General features: G+C 37.6%; 2 protein-coding genes and 1 long non-coding RNA gene across 4 annotated transcripts; 1 reads left to right on the top strand and 2 right to left on the bottom strand.

Annotated features, from left to right (window-relative positions):
- The first annotated feature begins 5,410 nt into the window (after window positions 1-5,410).
- Window positions 5,411-7,756, top strand: LOC131315345 (transcription repressor MYB5-like). The gene is made up of 2 exons (XM_058344513.1): window positions 5,411-6,129; window positions 6,816-7,756. The coding sequence occupies exons 1-2, from the start codon at window positions 5,828-5,830 to the stop codon at window positions 7,444-7,446; spliced, it is 933 nt and encodes a 310-aa protein (XP_058200496.1). The 5' UTR covers window positions 5,411-5,827; the 3' UTR covers window positions 7,447-7,756.
- On the bottom strand, window positions 7,056-16,077 carry LOC131315351 (uncharacterized). 2 transcript variants are annotated; one of them, XR_009196703.1, is made up of 3 exons: window positions 16,029-16,077; window positions 15,399-15,835; window positions 7,056-7,448 (listed from the first exon to the last, which is right to left on the bottom strand). It is a non-coding gene; the product is annotated as an uncharacterized LOC131315351 (long non-coding RNA). The 2 variants fall into 2 exon arrangements; XR_009196702.1 differs by lacking the exons at window positions 15,399-15,835; window positions 16,029-16,077 and adding an exon at window positions 7,780-8,816.
- A 2,181-nt stretch (window positions 16,078-18,258) lies between these two features.
- LOC131315340 (uncharacterized) lies at window positions 18,259-20,525 on the bottom strand. Its single transcript, XM_058344505.1, has 2 exons — window positions 20,337-20,525; window positions 18,259-20,175 (listed from the first exon to the last, which is right to left on the bottom strand). The coding sequence occupies exon 2, from the start codon at window positions 20,159-20,161 to the stop codon at window positions 18,503-18,505; it is 1,659 nt and encodes a 552-aa protein (XP_058200488.1). The 5' UTR covers window positions 20,162-20,175; window positions 20,337-20,525; the 3' UTR covers window positions 18,259-18,502.
- Window positions 20,526-20,870: the final 345 nt, after the last annotated feature.

Genomic DNA, 20,870 nt, shown 5'->3' with positions numbered 1-20,870 from the left:
AGATGAGGGAGAAGAGAATAAAAGGAAAGCCCCCATATAATACAGAGTACGATTCTCACAAAATAAAGAATTATCACAAAATTTAGAATTTGAGTTTAATATTTGAACATGACTGCACTTGTTTGATTCGCAAAATTTAGAAATACAAAAGAAAAGAATCATTTTGTAACCTCATAACATTAAATATGACAGCAATTATTTTTTTCCTGATGAAAGGTGTTCGGAATTTCGATTCTGACTAATCTCGCGGTAGATTTTTACTTATTTATTTATCATTAAAGAAAATTTTCCATACTATTAATAAAATGATAGAAAACAAAAATTCTGTAGTAATACATTCGCGGTAGATGTTTCTGGCCGCCTTTTTATCAATTAGCTAGTTGACTAATCTCTTAGTAGATTCCCCTTGAAATTTGAATGATATATTTTAGTTTTATGGGGAATTTTTAGGCCGGCCCAAAAACTTAGGTTCGGTCTTCATTTAGTTCTGTACAATTATTTGTATTTTTTATTCCAACCTTGCCCCTTCACGCGACTAGAAAGCATCTAGTATAGAAAAATTATCCAATGCTCCATGAGCACTGGTGCACCATTAAAACATTGTTTAAATTTCAAAAAGTCATATCTTTTGTTGTAGATATTCATTTTTTAAAAAAATTATATTTTTGGAACCTACTCGACAATATCTACTAAACAAGATCTATATTGAATATGAAATTATGAAAGATTAAAAAAATACCATTTGCTATGAGAAAATTCTATGAGAATTGTTTCTATGAGAATTGTCTATGAGAACTATTTCTATGAGAACTGTCCCTATGAAAACTGTTTCGGACAAAAATACCCTTAGTTATATGAACTGGCTATGAGAACTGTCAATTCTCATAATCAGTTCTATGAGAACTGCCAGTTTTCATAGTCACTTCTATGAGAATTGGCTATGAGAAGTGACTGTTCTCATAGAGAACTAGCTTTGTGAACTGGTTATGAGAATTGGACTATGTGAACTGGCTATGTGAACTGAAAAATACACAGTTCACATAGTCTTACCACACACTAAAATACACAGTTTTCATAAAATATATATAGTTCTCATAGAAAATATATGATTCTAATAGACAGTTCTTATAGATAATACGCAGTTCTCATAGAAAAATACACAGTTCTCATAAAAAAATACTCAATTCTCATAGATAGTTCTTATGAATAACACACAGTTCTCATAGAAAAATACACAATTTTAAAATTGGAGTTATGTGAATTTAGGTGAACTATGCATTTTTAGTCTGTGTTAGGCCATGTGAATTATGTGGTGGCATATGTGAACAGTGTGTATTGGAGTTATGTGAATTGACTATATTTTTGTGTATTTTTTACTATAAGAACTGTATATTTTCTATTTTTTCTACTAGAACTATATATTTTCTACCAGAACTATGATTTTTTCTATGAGAATTGTGTATTTTCTATGAGAATTGTGTATTTTCTATGAAAATTGTCTATGAAAACTATTTCACATAGTCAATTCACATAGTCCAGTTCTCATAGTCAATTTTCATATAATTGACTATGAAAACTGATAGTTCTCATAGAACTGACTATGAGAATTGACAGTTCACATAGCCAGTTCTCATAATTCAGTTCACATAGCCAGTTCTCTATGAGAATTGAGCAGTTCTCGTAGAATTAACTGAGACTTGGCAGTTAAAAATTCAATTCTAAATCAATTTATTTCCTATGTGAACAATTACTTTTTTTCTTTGATTATTTTCTTTGGACCCAAACATCATTACTCTCTCTTTCCCTATGCCGTCATCGTCTTCTTCTTCTTCTTGTTAACTTTTTATTTTTTTGCAAAATTCTAGAGAGAGAGAAATGGTGAAGGGAATTGGCGGTGGGCAAAAACTTCACTCCGACATCACTCAGCTCATCAATCAGTTGGAGAATTGTCTAAGAAGTGTCTATGATAGAAAAATACACAGTTCCTGTAGAAAATACATAGTTCTCATGTATAATACACAGTTCTCATAAAAAATACACAGTTTTCATGGACAAATACACAAATCTCCTAGAAAGTACCTCTAAACTATGGTTATGAGAACTAAGGCTATGAGAGCTATATTTTTAGAATCAATTCCTGAATCATATTATTTCGGACAAAAATACCATTGAATATGTGAACTGGGTATGAGAATTGCCAAGTCTCATAGTCAGTTCTATGAGAACTGAGCAGTTCTCATAGAAAACTGACTTTGTGAACTGAGCTATGAGAACTGGCTATGTGAACTGCCAATTCTCATAGTCAGTTCTATGAGAACTGCTAGCTCTCATAGTCAGTTATATGAGAATTGGTTATGAGAAGTAATTATTCTCATAGAAAACTAGTTTTGTAAACTAGTTATGAGAACTAAGCTATTTGAACTAAAAAATACATACTTCACATAGTCTTACCCTACACTAAAATACACAGTTCTCATAAAAAATATATAGTTTTCATAGAAAATACACAGTTCTAATAGACAGTTCTCATGGACAATACACAGTTCTCATAGAAAAATACGCAGTCCTCATAGAAAAATACACAGTTCTCATAGAAAAATGCACAGTTCTCATAGAAAATATACACACGAATAAAAATTGAACAAAAATAAAATGGTAATCAAATCAAATATAATTATAAATATTTTCACTGTCATGTCTTCAAAAAGTAATCAAAATAAAAAAAGTAATAGTTCACATAGGAAATAAATTGATTTAGAATTGAATTTTTAACTTCCAAGTCTCATAACTGACTATTTGAATTGAGCTATGAAAACTGGCTATGTGAACTATCAATTCTCATAGTCAAAATTTTACTTTTTGATATTTTGGCACTCGTACTAGTTTTTGGCCTGACAAACTATGGTCCAATGAAAGTATGAAACTACAATTCATCCAATTTGTCTTCTTTATCGTCGAAGAGTGAAAACCACAAACAATCACCACATAACCTTTCCTAATTACAACCACAGACCAAAAAAAAAAGAGAGAGCAGAAAGTGTATTTTACTTCATCGTTCTACACTCGTTTGGTAAATCATTGAACTTTATTATCCTCTGTGATCTGTTATCTTGCTTCGTTGGGTGTAGCAGTCTCGATTTGGTCTCCGTCATCAACAAGCTTGAATTACGCCCTAGCGAGTTGGACGTGCAAACCAACACCTCGCCTCCGTCGCCGCCAGTGAAATTGGACCCGCGGTGGATCAGTTCGGGTATGCTATTATTGTTCGATTCGCCGAACGAAACCCTTGCAGAGCCGCTGCCGCGAGGGGTCGGGCTCTCGGCGACTCGCGACAAGTCGTGACGAGATATCGGCCAGTCGGAGAACTCGGGCTCGCGTGCCACGTTGATGGCGTCGATGGGTTTGCCGACGCCGGCTCCACCTCTGTCAACGGCCTCAAACTCGTCCAAGTCTCCGACGACGGCCACGACATCTGCAACTGTTAGTCGCCCACGGCCACGTCGTCGTCTTCTCGGGAACTGAATTGGTTGGGGCTCGGTTGAAGACGTGTGTGGTTGGGTTTGGGAAATCGGTGACGGGGAGGGAGTATTTCAGAGGAGAGAGAGGGAGAGGGGGTCTGATTTGATCCATTTGGGTATAAAAGTCATTACGTAAAATTACCAAGCCTAAAAAAAAGGACCGGCTTCTAATTTTCTATAGTTTTATTGGCAAAAAGTACAAGGCTACCAAAAAAAAAAAAGCCTTGGGCGAAGGCTTCTCTTGAGTCTCCATCACATTTATACCAGAAGCTAACAGGGTAATCGTAACATGTTGTACAGATGTGGTCGGACCACAATCAAGTCATTGGACTTGTCCAAAAATCCAACCAACTCGTTCCTTAATTACCAATTTCATGCAACCAAATTCATTGCTCCAACTTCCTCCGGTCACATCCACAATATGGTCTCCAAAATTGAAATTTACTAGGTGGTTTTGGAGTACTACCACGTGGTGTTTTCACCATTATCAACCACACATTTCTGCTGAACCCAATAAATGTATGGACCTCACAGAAATGTGTGGTAGATAAGAGTGTCGGAGTACCACCGTGTGGCAGTGCTCAAGACCACCAAATAACTACTCCTCCAAAATCAACTGTTAAATGTTTCGGCTTTTATTTTGTTGTTTTTTCATTTTGTTAGGACATTTTGAGTAATTTGTTGAATCTCTTAAGCCTATGAGCCATGCAATTTGTATCCGATTTTATCAATAATATATAAGTTGGGTTTCCTAAAACAACAAAATTTCATGTATAAATACTGAATCGTAGAATTCCAAGAAAGGGTATTAAAGCCAATTTCCAAAGTTGAGACAAGATAGATATTTAAATTTGCAGCACATTTATTTTCCATTTTAAACGTTAAAGTACATGTTAACCTCCAAACAGTGTTGTTGTAGAACGACACTTTTGAATTTATTATTATTATTATTATTATTATTAACTGGTATTTTCCGTTACAAGTAATTCAGTAAATGCTCGAACTCAACCGTGTCTTAATTTTTCTTAAATTTTTATGTCTAACAACAATACTCGAGTTAAATTAAGACATTTGTGTCGAGGATTGTTGGAAATAAACATGTAATTTTCGTCATTTAACTAAATTACAACCAACTTGAAGGGCAAATTGGGATCCATTTCTATCGATCAATATGGAGGATTTGACACTTTTATTGCTGGCATCTTTATACTGGAGGATATCTAGCTAGGCTGAGCCAGACTAAAACTCACGCAACCAATAATTTTATGTGGCTTTCAGTTGTGTATTCGGTATATCCATAATTCACATTAAATTTCTACTATCTATCTATCGATCGAATAAAGAAAGAACAAATTATTACATCGGTTGCATGGTTGGACATTCATGTGACATCCATTGTAACATGTTTTCATACACTCCGAACATCTATTTGAATGATCTTGTCAATATATTAAACTACATCAATTAATGCTAATTAACTTGAATTCAAATGTTTTGGGCCATGTTACGTCCACATACTTACCTGATCTTGAGCTCCACATTAATGTATGATAATGTAAGATGTACGATCATCACGCAGAGTGCTTGAGAGCGTTCAATAATTTTCCCTGTGTTGGGTCTTGCTATTGCTTCCTTCCGTGAGCATCGATCCACTCATCTTGAGATTCATCTTTCTTTTTTAATTACTTTATTCCCAAAAATATCATGTTCATCGACGCAAAAAAAGAGATGATAATTACTATAATAGTATATTTCTTTTTTAGGACAATAGTATGACTTTGAGATTATTAATCAACGATATTAAAACTATGTCTTCAATACCGATGTACAATTGACCTTTTAGAAAATAAAAAATTAAATGACAAGCTCTCAATATATTAACAGCTGTGCTAGGTGTGAATACCGATTAAAAAAAAATTAAAAATTTCCGTACTCAAAATAGGTGTAAGGCCCCGTTTCAGAACACCTTTTTAAAAAATAAGTACTTATTTCACATTTTCAAACTCAAAAATAATGTAAATGAAAAATAATTTTTCAATTTTTTTTTACATCGTATTAAAGATCTCAATGATCTATCAAACAAGATCCATATTGCATATTTTTAAATTTCAATAAGCTTATAATTTTTAATCTTAAAATTACTTTATTAAAAAATAAAAACTTAAAACCCGTTTTGGAATGGGGTTAAGTCTTCAGTTATTTGCTGCAGAGGGAGAGGGGGGAGATGGAACACAAAACATAAAGTAGAGAAAGAGAGTTTTAACCAAAAATAAAAAAAAGTAGAGAGAGAGAGAGAGAGAGAGAGAGAGATGAGGCAGCCGTCACAAGCATCGACATCATCGGCAACAGCAAAAGTGACGCCGTGTTGCAGCAAGGTGGGGTTAAAGAGGGGGCCGTGGACGGCGGAGGAAGACGAGGTGTTGGGTAACTACATTAGAAAAGAAGGTGAAGGGCGTTGGAGGACGCTGCCCAAGAGGGCCGGGCTTCTCCGCTGCGGCAAGAGCTGCCGTCTACGCTGGATGAATTACCTCCGTCCCAACGTCAAGCGCGGCCACATCGCCCCTGACGAGGAGGATCTCATCCTCCGCCTCCACCGCCTACTCGGCAACAGGTGGCTCCCACTCCCCTCCTCTCTCCCTCTCTCTCTCTCTCTCTCTCTCTCTAGAGTACTACCACTTGATACTACAATCGGAGGAATACCGTATCATCTATTCACCCTTGCTTTAATTGAATGAATGAGTTGGGTACTACTTATATGAGGGCTTCAATTGTTTTTCAGCTCTTTTTTGGTTAAATTCTGGCTTTATTTGGGTTAGGGTTTCCGATCTCTCTCATCTATCTCTAGGGTTTCACTATGCAGCTCAATGGTCTCTCTTTCCCCTACTCTCTCTCTCTCTCTGTAAACTCGCAAATATGTACATATAGATATATACACATACATACGTACATACACACAATACATCTATGAACATTCTTCTGTGTTCGCTTCTTCGGGTCACTAGAACCAACTCTTCTCTTTTATGCCAAAGATTTTTAATAAATTTTCTCTCTAATTATTACTTTTATTTATCTATTTTTTCATTTATTATCTCAAAAACCTCGCTTAAAACCCAAGCCAAACAAACTAGTTCGTTCTGGACAGCTCCCATTTGGTGCCAGTTTCCCACAATGTAATTTGTGATTCATTTGGTTGTTTCCTTTATCGTATTTTTTGCTTTTAATAACACGCAAAAATAAAGAAATAAATGTGATTGGTTTCTATCTGAACTTAATTTGTGGGATTATTTGGACATATAGGTGGTCGCTGATTGCGGGGAGAATTCCTGGACGGACAGATAACGAGATAAAGAACTATTGGAACACCCACCTAAGCAAGAAGCTGATCAACCAAGGAATTGATCCCAGAACTCACAAGCCATTAATCACCACTCCTACTTCACCTACTTCGGCAGATCAAGACAAACCCAGATCTTCCTCCTCCAAAGCCAATTACCGCACCCGGAACCCTCACCGCAATCCTAATCTAGTTACTTCAACTTTGGAAGATGATCAAGTTCTCAATAACGGAAATGATGGGTATTACCACGGCAGTGTTAATTTGCAGAATGGTGATGTTGTTTCTGGAAATGAGGAACAAGAAGACGACGAAATCAACTACGGTGCCGATGATGTCTTCATGTCTTCTTTCTTGAACTCACTGATCAATGAAGACGTGTTCAGTGCTCAAAACCATCATTTGCACCAAATGAGTAGTAATATTGGGATTACTGCTCCTGCTCCCGCTGCTCCCGCTGCTACTGGTTCTTCTGATTCTTTGATGTCTCATCCTTCGGCTTTTGCCTTTGGAGCTGGATGGGAAAATCCAATCATGTCCTCCGGGTATAATGGTTTCAATCAAAATGAGCCCAAGAAGTTGAATCATGCATGATCCTGCAACATTGCGGTAGTTTATGAGAATGTTATAGGCTAGGGTTTGCAGTAGTATTATTTCATGTATGTCAGTGTGTGAATCATTCAGTGTGCTTCTACTTCATTGGCTTTCGCTATATATATATTTTTTGATCGGCTTGGCTTTCGCCTTTCGCCATATTGTTGTGGTATAATTTCTTTTCTCATGTGGTTGTGCTTGTATGTTTGTATTTTGAGGAACGAACTATATATGCATCAAAGTAGTACTGCTGGTGTGTACGTATGTGTTTGGAATGTATAATAAGAAGATCAAAGGAATTTCTATTGTATATCTTGTTTGCATGCATATCACCTTATCCTCTTTTTCCCTCTTCATTTGGGAATATTAATCGCTTTAACAATAGCTCCTTTCTTAGTTCTTTCTTCTTCTCCTCTTGTTTTTTTTTTTTTCTCAGCAAAAGAAATTTTGTTAATATGTGAAAAGGATTCTCCTCCTCTTGTTCATCAGTGTTATGACAATCCAACAAGCAAGCACACAAAAGAAACATAATTTTACATCATTTCGTCTAAGCGTGAGCTTGAACGTATATCTATGAACGAAGAGTATGAGATGAACCCCATCCATCCAGAAGGAAAGAAAAAACTATTTAGTGCGAATTCGCTTAATGAACCGTCCAAATGGACGTGATGCCCCCCCCGATGGAGCATGCCCAATTCAAGGCATCTTTAACAATCAGGGTCGTTGTAATAAGCGAACAAATGCAAAGCAAGAAACATAGAGATGATATGGCGCCATAATAGGAGCAAATCAGTTTGGGTTGTTTAATTAATTGCAGATCAAAGATAAGCATATCCTACTTTCAAATTCATTTTTTACTTATTGGTCATCTGTTAAGTTCTAGGAAACTAGCTGTTATTCTACGTACGTACCTATATATATATATATAACGATTTATAACGATTTACAACTTGTTATCATGTTCACAGATCACTTGTAACACAGAAGGTTAAGTTTCATGGATCGATGCTAGAATTAGGGGTTGTCAGTTTTCTCGATGTCTTTAGCCTAATCTTCTAAATCTAGCCGTACGCCCAGAAGTACTCTTGGCAATATTTAACTAGAACAAAAGTGCTCATAGAATGGCTTTTCTTTCATTCATTCCTATAAGTGGATGTTCTTAACCTTAATTCCATATATTATCATGCAAATCATTTATAAATCATCTAATTTTCAGTTTTATTAATTGCCATTATATTTCATTACCTATATATATATAAGGAATCTTCTTCCACGTACTTAGTTTAAAGGCTGCTCTTGGGTATCGACATATATGCAAGTATTTCCGGGGTGCGGGCATGTGTATGATACTATTTGTCAGTCGCATGTATGTAACTACTCTTGTTGGGATGTGAAGCTAGCCTTCTTAGTTTGCCACTTTGCCAATTATGTCAGGTCCTCAAGGCCGGGCAGCACCTCATAAACCTAGCTAGTCTTTGTGCCATACATATATAATATTGAAAATTGGTGTGAGCATCGGACATATCTAATTACGTAGTAGTAGTAGTGCTATACATATACTCAATATTAGAAATTGGTGTGAGCATCGGACATATCTAATTACGTAGTAGTAGTAATCACATAAAATTTAAATTTCGGTGTTGATTAATTCTTTGTGTTTTTGCTTAATTGACTAGCTTACTCTTGGTGCCATTGTATGTATGTATATATAATGATGGGTCAAACCCACAACATGCAACTCTCTCCTTCCCATTTGGAGGACGTACTGATATAAGATTATTAGGGAATTAATACCAATTAATTAAACAAAATGTTTTGATGTATATGCATGCATGTGTAGAGTCTAAAATATTTGGTTCCCTAGCTTATATATATGGCAATATATATAGTAAATGATTAATCAGCAGTTTCATCAATATATAAGTATATATCAAACTCCAGAAGACTATATAGATAGATTACTTGGTCGATCATGCAATACATTAATGATTAATTGGAGGGTAATTAAACAATAGGAAGAAACCACTTACCTACTCATGTGCATGATAAACAGACCAGACCAGACCAGACCAGACCAGACCACCATCTATCTATATATACTACATTTTAGCGCTAGCTGGATGGATGCATGTCTTCTTAATTCCACACAAATACTATAACTCACTTTGGCCCCGCCCCACAATCTTGGATCCAGAAATCTGTGAGACCTGATCATCTGAACCAGCTGGACTACGTACCCCCCTGCACGTACCATTTAAACATTGCAGATAATTAATCAACCCTACAAACTAAGTACAAAGTATGACCTATACAAATTAATAAATTCAACTTTTGAGGAACGTCAAGATTCATAGCTTCCGTGTATTTTGTCGGTTACCCAAAATGATCAATGTTAGGATCTTTAATTTGCTAGGAAAACAAATTAAAACAAAGGTGACCTGGAATTGCTCGGGCATTTTCACTTATTTTGTGCTTATTTACGAAAAATTCTTGGGGCAAAGTTTGATATTTTAGCTTTTAAGAAGATGGGTGTGAGTATATTCCAAGTAATTTCCGGGTACACTTTCTTTGTACCTAGCACTTATGTTTCTCATTTCCCAACCCCACACAAAAGGAAAACTTGAACTTTTGCTTCTTAATTTTCTTCCCTATTCCCTATCCTTTTCCCTTTTGTTTCCTTCTACTCACAAATCCAAGTTCAAAACATAGGATTCGAGAATGTCAGGGAGGATTAATTGTGTTGGAGGTGAAATTGTAAATGATATTTATCGGCAAGGCAAATTAAGGCAATAATGGCAAATTAACAAAATGCAGCGTGAAACGCATCCAGTAATATGTAATCTGCCATAGTTCAGCGCAGGAGGTGCTCGATCGGCATCTAGGGTGTTTTAGCTAAAGCACACTCGGCGTGGAGGACGTCTCCAGGGAACCGGCGATGGACACATCATGTGCCCGAAGGTGGTGTTAACGACATAGCTCTTGGCCGAGAAGAAACTTGTCTTCTCGATCGAGCTAGCAAGAAAGGAGAGTACGTAAAGTACTCTGACAAACACCAATCGATCGGAAGGGCGTGTGCCTCCGAAATAATGAGTCTGAGTCAAATCAACTAAAGGTGAGACTTTGAGCTAGCCTGGCCATAGTTGTACAAGAGGATCTCTAAAAAGAAAGGAAAGGATGATTCTTGACTAGAGTCAATAGAATAGTATTCCTGAGTTGAGGCTCATCTTTGCCTATAAATGAGATCATGTGCGAAGGAGAATGGTATTGACACGCTAAACGTGCAGCCTTTCTCCTTACTTTCTTTGCTCGGCTGACTCTTGCTCAGTCAAAGTTCATTGCTCGATCCGGTGCTAGTTTTGCCATCGGATTCCTATTGTAGTGGGCAGAACCTTAAGTGTTAATGGGCCGACAATATGGGTAGCCCACTCCCGGGGCTCACTTGGACCGACCGTCGCATGGTCCGGGTTGGATGACCCAACCATGCACCAGCCGCAGCATATATATGACACGCGAGTCCACTCCATGAACTTGTGTGGAAACCGTAGGGTTGGGCCGAGCAGGAGAACACTGCACACATGACCCGAAAAGTGACTTAGTAGCAATGATCTACGTGGCATCCCGGTAGCATGTCGGGAACTCGTAGATTTCGAGTGCATGCATGATGTCACCTACCCGAAGCAATTACAAGTGATGTCACAGGACTCATGCCTAGTATAGACTTGCTTGGTGAGCAAGTACAAAGCTTGCCGTAAAGCCTAAGCCTTTAGGTATGCCATTACTAGCCCCTACAAGTTAATCGCTAATCATGGTCAAATAAGAGAGCTTGAGAACAGGTTACGGCCTGATGGTTGCATGATATGACGAGGAATAGACGGCCACTATGGTCAATGGCTATCGAGTCAAAAGTATAGGCAGATGGACAAAGGAAGCAGCTTATCATGTCAAAAGTATACAGCTAAAAGTACCCAAATGATGGAAGATTTGAAATTTCACTTTTGCAGTAAAATCATTAAGGGTGTCATTAAAAGGCAAGTTATTGATGTAGGACAAAAATAAGAATGAGAGAGACTTCCTCATGGACTCCTTTTACTAGTAAGAACCCCTGACATGGATTATCCCTACATATTATAATAAGGATAAAAAGCAAAAGATTTGGAAAGTCAAAAGCAAAAGGATATGCAAGTGCCACCAATTTGAAACAATATTATGTACAATTGCTAAGAGTGCTTTGGCTCAACAACGTACATCATTACATCAAGGGTGCATTAAGGTGTTAGGAGAAAAGAGGGCAGAAGTATTTTAGACCCTCTTTTGAGATGTTAATTTAATTATTTCAACAATACTCACTTTTGTCATGATAACACAAATATCATGTACAATTGCGATAAATCGTCTAAGGGACTTAATTAATGTGGACATACATGGGATCTATTCACACATAACAACAAGCTGGTTTTTATTACTCCTGAATAAAGAAAACCTGAAAATTGAATTGTAGGAACCTCCTGTTGGTAGTTTCTTTGCTTCATTAATTGTGGTGGTTTGATTTAACTTTTATTCAAGAGAAATCACGACGCCAACATCTAATTAAGCTTCTTAATTTAGTGTTTTGGTATGGTAGGGTTTGGGGACTTGGGTGTTTTGGGTTGGACTAGACCCATTTGATGTATAGGTCTTCGGCTCTTTTTTGGTATTACCTTGGTTAACAACTTGTTAATTTCGGTTATTCTTTCTTTTAGGTCTTGGATTGACGCGTAATTGTTCTTAGATTTTGTTTAGGGCCGGATATGATACTGTTAATCCTTGTCCCTTTTAGCCTTTATAATGCTTACTCAAAGATTGATAACATTTTCTTTGCTGCTAAAAAAAAAAGCTTCTTAATTTAGCAATAACTAAAAATTTAAACCCGATTTGAAAGAGACCTCTCTCTCTCCATTTAAGAAGAATTTGCATAAACAAAAACTCATTCGAAATGATGTCACGTTGATATTTCACTAGTGTTTCCATTTGGAAATTTGTATTTCATTCAATACGTTACATCTTTTTCCATAGAAATTCTGTACAAATAGTTCCAATGTTTGAATTAAGACAGCCACGCCAATTTCCGAAAAAGAAGAAGAAGAATTAGGACAACCTCTCAACTTTTGTGGATTTCAAGGGATCACGTGGCCTTAAGTCTTTGGATTGGGCTGGAGTACGGTGGGCCAAGGTTAGCCCAACAGAAGCCCACGTAAGTTTAAACTAACTAAGCTCTGGCCTTGTGGTTGTGAACAAACTATTTTCATACTCATAACATAGGTGCGATAAAATTCGATACAGATAGTGGTGTGGTGTGACAGGGCAATACTCATTGGCAGATGTGACGAGGTACTATATTTGCACTTCTATCACTCCCTCTGTCTCAATTCTTTTGTCTCTTTTGAGAGTCTGTACTACTTTTCAATTGATTATATCTTGTAATTTATAATATTTTAGGTGATTTTGAAAACACTGTTTAAAAGAGTTAATTGAGATCTATCAAATAAGATCCATATTGCATATAATCGGTATTACCAATTAAAAGTTATAATTAGTTTTTTAGCTGGTTAGGATAGGACGAGGGACAATAGAATTGAGACGGAAGGAGTATATAGCTACAAAAAAAGAGAAAAACTTATTCACGGAACCTCCGTGAACATCCTGTTCATAGAGCTGCTCAATCTTGCGTGTCCGTTTCTGTAGAAACTTTATGTCCATCGTAAAACCAATTGACAATGAGTGGAGCTAGAGATCCCCAAATGTTATTAAATGATTACCCATTCCACTCCCAAGCAATATGAGACTCTATTTCATTAACATCTCCCCTCACGTGCAGCCGCATGTAAGGTCTGTCACGTGTGACCACTTTTTGGGTCCTATCATCGTGCAGTCTTTTTGGTGGTCTGTTATCGTGAGGTGTAGATTGTAAATTTTATAAAATGTGGGGTGAAACAAGCCCCGCTCTGATACTATGTAGAGACTTTATATCCATCTCAAAACCAATTGACAATGAGTAAAGAGGTTCCAAATGTTATTAAGTGATCATCCATTCCACTCCCAAGCAACGTGAGACTCTATTTTCTAAACATCCCCTCTCACGTGCAACCGCGTTTGAGGTCGGCCTTGGACGGTCCAGATTTTAATAATCATTAACATCTGAACTGTCCATAGCCGAAACGGACGATTAAGATCACATATCGTAAAAACTTATTCACGGAGGGCCGTGAATAAAATTTTCTTTAAAAAAAGGCAACTATTCCCACACATTTTACGTATCAGATTCAGACCCTAAACTACAACTACTAGTCATTTCTAGTCCGTCTGATTGGTAGATGTTTGACTTCTTGCAGCCAATTAAGGTAGGTTAAAATGTCCAATTTGTTTGACCTTCGGATCATTCGTGTATGTATTATAATTCTAATTTTAGGTATTAATATCAGCTTCACAATGCATTTACGAAAATCTAACGGTCTAAACTAATTTTGTCAGTCCTGTCTTGTGTTTACCCAACCACTAATCTTGCTTTCGAAAAAGTAATTGTTTGTGTTTTTTTTTTTTTTTTAACCTCAGTCGTATGCTAACGTATCCCATAAATATGCCGCGTTGGATTCAATATTGATACGAAATCGGCAAGATTAAAAATAAGAACCAGATGCTTATTATTTGTCGTATCTAATAGGTATCCAACGCATTTGTTGTCTGATATGTATAATTTATTCGTTACTCATAAGCCTATTCGTATTTCGTAGGTTTTGGTATTGGCTAATGGAGACACCTTTGAGAACTTTTGTATATACGTATTGTATTTCCATGTCGCAAACTTGGGCCCTTTTCGTAGTTTTTTTTTTTTGCTAAGTTTTTCTTTTTTTTGATGAGTTCTTTTCGTAGATTTTCAGTGCAAGGTAAAAGAGCTAAAAAGAACAGCAGTATTTGCAAGCGAATAACTTGAAAGTCAACTGAAAAAAGGGAGCTCGAGTGGTTCATGTACTGCAATAATACACAACTGTGGTTCTACTTTTCTGAAGCTACTCTTCTCAACCAACTACGAACCTAATTCAGTCTGGTTAATTTCAGAATCGCAGAATTAGTCGAGAGATGCAATATTAGTTGACCTAGATTATCAAAAAAAAACACCTCTTCCGAAGGGCTAGAATCAATTCGTTTTTCAATAAATGGAAGCTTTTACGTATATGACAAAAGTTCTTACCTATTTCGTGAGGCAGTGATCGTATAACTACTATAGGTGCATTTTCCTGGGAAAATCTTGAAATTCCCTCCAAATTTTCTAATTATCCTCACAATAAAAAAACTAACAACGTGAAATAAGATGGAAGAAGACGTTGGTAACATTGACACCAATCCAGGGGCATGTTGGGCTTTGTAGAAATGGAGTATTCATGTTTTTTCTGAGGCTTGATACGGTATATGAAAACAAAACATGAGAGAAAAATGAAGGACTCAAATTCACGGCGAAAAATGAAGGGCCCTTCATTTTTCTTTCATTTACACTTTCATCTTTGTTTTCATGTATCCTTACAATTTGTTTTTTTTTTTCCGGTCCATTGGAAGATTAGCATTCATGTTTGAGAAACAGAGGAAAAGCCATTAAACATGAGTTTCTTTTTTTGGAGGAAACATCAAAATGCAGATATATTAATGAAACAACTAATACAAAGGAACCAGAAAGCATATTTTCATAGCTATTTTCATAGCTAAGAACCCTTTGGTCCAACGGCATCAACGGTGCATTTAGGTGCCAAGAGAAAGGAGCTCAGGATTTTAAGGTGTTAATCTAACTATTCTAAACAGTATTGACTTTCTCCGATCCAAAAAAATTGGTGGAAGCGAAGACTCAGGAGAGAGAGAGAGAGAGAGAGAGAGAGAGAGAGAGAGAGAGGGAGAGGGAGAGAGAGAGGAGGAGGAAGTGAACTCACCCGATGACACGAGCCGAGAAAGTTATGCTTTCGATATACCCTTTTGGAGATTCTTTGAGCTTTTCTGCTAATTGCATTGTTAAATGATGATGAATGCCTGAATGGGGTCAATGAAATCTCACTGAAACGAATTGCAAAAAGAGAGGAGAAAAGGGGGGAAATGTAGTGGAGAGAGAGATATTCCGTCTGAGTCGGTCTGACCAAAAAAAAAAAGAGCAGTGGAGAGAGAGAGAGAGAGAGAGAGTCTTCAGACATTTTTTTTTATACCCCATGCCTTGAGTGGAAATAAGGACCTATGGAGGATGGAGGTAGTGTGTTGGGTGAGAAGGGTTCAAACACCAAATTAATCTGATATAACAATTGGCCCCAACTTGTGCATTGTTGTTTGGATTGACCGGTAGATCTCTCTCTCTCTCTCTCTCTCTCTCTCTCTCTCTCTCTCTCTCTCTCTCTCTCTCTCCATACATGTGTGTGTATATTTAATCTCTCTCTCTCCATACATGTGTGTGTATATTTAATCTCTCTCTCTCTCTCTCTCTCTCTCTCTCTCTCTCCATACATGTGTGTGTATATTTAATCTCTCTCTCTCTCTCTCTCTCTCTCTCTCTCTCTCTCTCTCTCTCTCCATACATGTGTGTGTGTGTATATTTAAATGGAGTACGTTTCTCGTTCATGAAATCTGTGGATTTCTTGGGAGATGTCGATAGCCATATAAAACCAACCAAACGTTCTAACCAGTAGGGTAAGAAAATGTTAGACAGAGCCAAAGGCACCAAACTTTCTATCCCATACCAATAGGCTCTCGTTCAACTGCTAAATCAGGTGAGGGGGCATTTCTGTCATTCGCAAGTCTTTTTTCGTTATTTGGGTATCAACTCCTCAGGAACTCAACTTTTGTAAGTTCCAACTTTATAGAGACCTGAATTGAATGTCCCTTTACCGATAATCCTTACACCGCGAAATTCTTACTTATTTCTTTTTTATCGGCGAAATTCTTACATGTTACTCGTACCACTTTTACCGTGACTCGACTCCACCGACGTACCTATAAGTTCCCATGCATGTAATTCGCAAGAGTTAATAACGTTGTGACTCGTTCATAAGGATGTGCCCTGAGCATATTACAGAACAGAGGCTTGGATCACCCCCTCTACCCAACCAAAGATCCAAACCTCTATTCAGTTCTCTGCAAAATTTACTGGCCATCGGATTTAACGCAAAAGTTGGCTGACTAGGGCTATGATTGATTCGGCAACGATTGATCAACTAGGGCTTTCAGAAATTGATATCCGAAATCCGACAGTCGTCTTATCAGAATAAGAAGTGATAAGACTAATAAGTACCGAATACGGAATCAGAAAACTGAGATACCCCGAGCAATGGGGTTACAACATGAAACAGCGTGCTGGAATTGAAACCAAACAGAAAGGAGGAGGATCTAAAGTGCCCAACTTGCAACCCACAGTCAAAATGCTCATCAATAACATGCTGACATGAAGTGCACGAGGGGCTAGCTGTGACCTACCATTCCACTCCACAGGTGAACAAATCTGCCATACATCACCAGAAAGAAAAAAACGACCCGAAAAGCGCATATCCACTGTTCTTATGCAGCTATGAATTCTCATGTATAGCATTTCTCTAAAACCAAGACAAACATTAGGCAATAGAGCTACAAATGTTAAGAGTCACTAAACCAAATGACAAAGCTGTTGCCTGGAAAATCGTGGCATCGCCTTTTAATTTTTACAAGGAAAAATCTGTGGCTACAAAAAAATAAAAATTCAACACAGGAGAACTCATACTGGAATGATATTGCTGTAAAAATTCGGATTTATGAGTTGAGTCTATGGATCTTTTGCTTCAAAGTAATAGACGCCAGATCAGTCGTGGACCCATGGCAACGTCTATGGAGATTCTTTATGACGTTTGCATCAAAACAATTAGGTAGCTAAATGTGGAATAACATGAAGCACAAGCTACTAAACAAGAGAAAAAATATATAGACCTGTTGGTTGGAAGATTAGGGGAGGAAGATTAGGAGATGTAATTTACCATTATTTAGAGCCAAACTTGAGGGAGGTCTTCTAAATCCTGGAAAGTATGCAAAAATACAGTAGAAATGGAGGACTAATTCGTTAGCTTAGTGGCAGCAACTCTGGCAATTGTTGACTTTGGTATGACCAATTTTCTGATCCATTGGACAGTAAAAAATTGTCCAATCTCTCGAATCCTACACTTCAAACCAAGAAGTCTATCCTCAAAACACCTTTTGCAATTGTCAATAACCGCTCAGTCATGTTTCTATATCTCTACCCCACATAAGTCAGTCGTGCCTGGAACCGTTACCCCTGGACTCTCCTGACAATTATTCGTAAAGGAATAAAGAGTGCCTGCTTATTGCGGTTTTTTTGCACCTCATATCACCATGTGTATGTTATCTGGAACAATAAGTTCCATTGCTGTTTCTCACAAAAGAGGATTTCCACATTTACTACAGCTTAATGAGAGTGTAATAGGGTATTTTCGTTAGCTTGTTTACAAGCCAGGTCAAAATGTTGGCTAGACCAAAAAGAGCTGCCCTGCTTACAAGCAATGCGGCAATTTCTAAAAGGCAATGCAAGACTATTCATGGAGAGATACCTTACTCCAAACGTATTTATTTTTATGCTGAGGAGAAAATTCAAAGATCAAACTCAAGGAGTAGCAGCACATTCCAATTTCTTTGGCTTTTAGGAAGATCTGAACACTGAAGTGTACACAAATGTTTCACGTCAACTATTCCACCCATTTTAATTGTTTGAATTGCTATTGGGTGAAATAATTCCCACGTAACTGGAAAGCAAAAGATTGAGAAAAGTGATAGCAAATATCCTGCTTATGGGGTAGTGAGAAGCTGCAAGAGATTAATCTATTGTGTATTACAAACTTGACATTGCCAGTTGAGATATTGAATCAATGTAATCAAATACAATCTGAAACAAACATGTAATGCTAGAGGCAATGACACGATTCAGCTTTTATCATTCTGAAACTGAACAATAATTGGACAAAAGAGATGCATAAGAACAAATGGGAAGCAATAAAAGACATCTCCAACCTGATCAGCACGTATTAATCCCATCCTTGCAATCACTGGTCAAATTATAGAATGTCTCCACCCGTGTCTTTGCCCTATAAAGAACCTCGGTGTCCACTTCAACTCGCATATACCCATCGAAATCGACAGGGTGTCCCTCATTCAAAAGGCTGGTCTCATTGTACCATTCACTTGTATTTCCCCACAATTCCTTGTAATCATCGAGCAAATGAACCTTGTAATGAGACCTCAATTTATCGAAGTAATGATAGAATGGTTCGTTGGTGGCAATGTACAAATTCCTCCAAGGTTGAACTATCCCTTGAAGCTTTGTAACAAGGGCATCTGGCCATGTATCAGCATCCAAGTGGGGCCACAGCTCCTTATTCTGTGCCTTCTCTCCGCGAACAACATGAACCGCATCGAAATCCCAGTCCATTTGCCCACTAATCTCAGAAACTATATTCATCAGTCTCTTTGATTTCCACAATGCATGCCATGGCCTCTGAATGTAATTTGCAGCTTGGCCTTCACAAACTCTGTACCAATAGTTTTCTGGCTCTGGAGCATCGAATTGCCTCCAAATTATTGTGCTTTTATCTTTCTTAAGTTGCATTGGTGTGACCTTATAGCTCGCAACCTTTCTCACTGGGATCTTCTTCTTTTTGTGGGTATTATCCCACTTCTTCCAATCCTTCAGGAATTCACCCTCCTCCACAATTTCTGACGCCTCTTTCAAATGCTCGAAATCATAATAGAAACGAAAATCCTTTCCTTCTTCATCCTTCTTACTGGCGGTATGAGTTGCCGACAAGCAAATACTCAAATCCATAACAAACGTCCTATTCAAATACTGAGCCTCCCCAAGAGCACACAAGAAGCTCCACAGATAATGATTCATTCCTTTGCAATAATCCCCTCCCCGCGAATAGTACAAATACTTCCCCTTCCTAAAATCGTTACCCGAACCCAAAACAGGGATTGTGTCATTGATCTCATCATCGCGAAATGGAGGAGGAGCAACTTTAGCATTCCCACTGCTCCTAGTTCCATTAACCCTAACCCTTGGCCTGCGTGCATTTATACCTGAATGCCAACCCTTTGCATTCATCACCTTATAAGTACAATTCACACCATAACCAATCTTAAACCTCCGAAAATCCCTATACTTCCTCCAAGACTTCTCCTTCTTGTTCCTAAACCTCCACGACACATCACACTCGTCTAATCTCGACCCATTAACCGGTGTTTGATACTCTAAAAACACAATGGTCTTAAAAACCCTCAAATTAAACCTCTCAATGGCAATCAAAACACGCGGATCAGAACAATTCACGGCAGTCATCTCGCTACACTCCGAGACAACGGTTTTGTTTTCAATTCTGTTTTCGGATATCTCAATTGTTACTTCCGTGATAGCAGACGGGGCCAAGGCCGGGGCAGCAGCAGGGTCGTCTTCGCCGGTTTTAAGGACGGAGGTGTCGGTTTTAAAGGTGGCGTTTTCGACATCGGTGAAAACCTTAGTGAGGGCTCTAGAGGATTCCCATGGATCGGGTGGTTGGTATGTGATGGCAATTACTGTAAATATCAGCACTGAGAAAACAAAGACTGAGAAGCACACATTGCTTACCAGCTTTATGATGTTTTGCCCAATCGGGTCCGTGGTTGAGCTCAACTCTCTCATTTTGGTTCAAAACCCTAATTCCAGTAAACCTCGATTACCCAAAGATTTGAACTTTTTCAAGCGAAAATTGGTAAACAATTGGAAAACAGTATCTCAAAGTAATAAATCATTTGAAAAATGCAGCTTCCAAAATGGTAAATGTGTATAGGGAGTGGTGAAAGATTAGGATACTCACCTCTGAGACTGAACAGGGAAGACCTTACTGACAGTTGACTGTGGTACACATGAGAGAGAGAGAGAGAGAGAGAGAGAGAGAGAGAAGGTTTAAGGGATGGATCTGTGATCTGAATTCGGAAGAAGAAGAAGAAGAAAAAAAAGAAAAAGACAGTACAGCAACCGGTGACAGATCTGGAGGATTTTTGTTTATGCAATTATAGTCGGTGGGAGGCAATAATTCAGCATTTCGTGTCTTAATTTTGAAGCTTCGGTTATTCTTCTTTCTTTTTTTTGGCTGCAAATTTTTAATTTCCACGTGAAACAAATACTACAAAAACGAAACTCGAGGATAAATTATGGTAGGAAATTGATTTTCACGCTTTTTTTTTTAAATTAATTTTGTCACTCATCTTTTTGTTAATGTCACTTTTCTTTTCTCACAAAACAAATTATTTAATCAAGACACAAAGAGGAGTGACATTAACAAAATTGGGAATGGTAAAATCACTCTTTTTCTTTTTTTTAACAATTCATATAATTTTTTTGTCTTTAC

The sequence above is a fragment of the Rhododendron vialii genome, chromosome 13a, assembly GCF_030253575.1.
Source record: "Rhododendron vialii isolate Sample 1 chromosome 13a, ASM3025357v1".
Lineage (NCBI taxonomy): Eukaryota > Viridiplantae > Streptophyta > Magnoliopsida > Ericales > Ericaceae > Rhododendron > Rhododendron vialii.
Note: the sequence above shows the minus strand (reverse complement) of the source record. Positions and strands in the feature narration are given on the sequence as shown.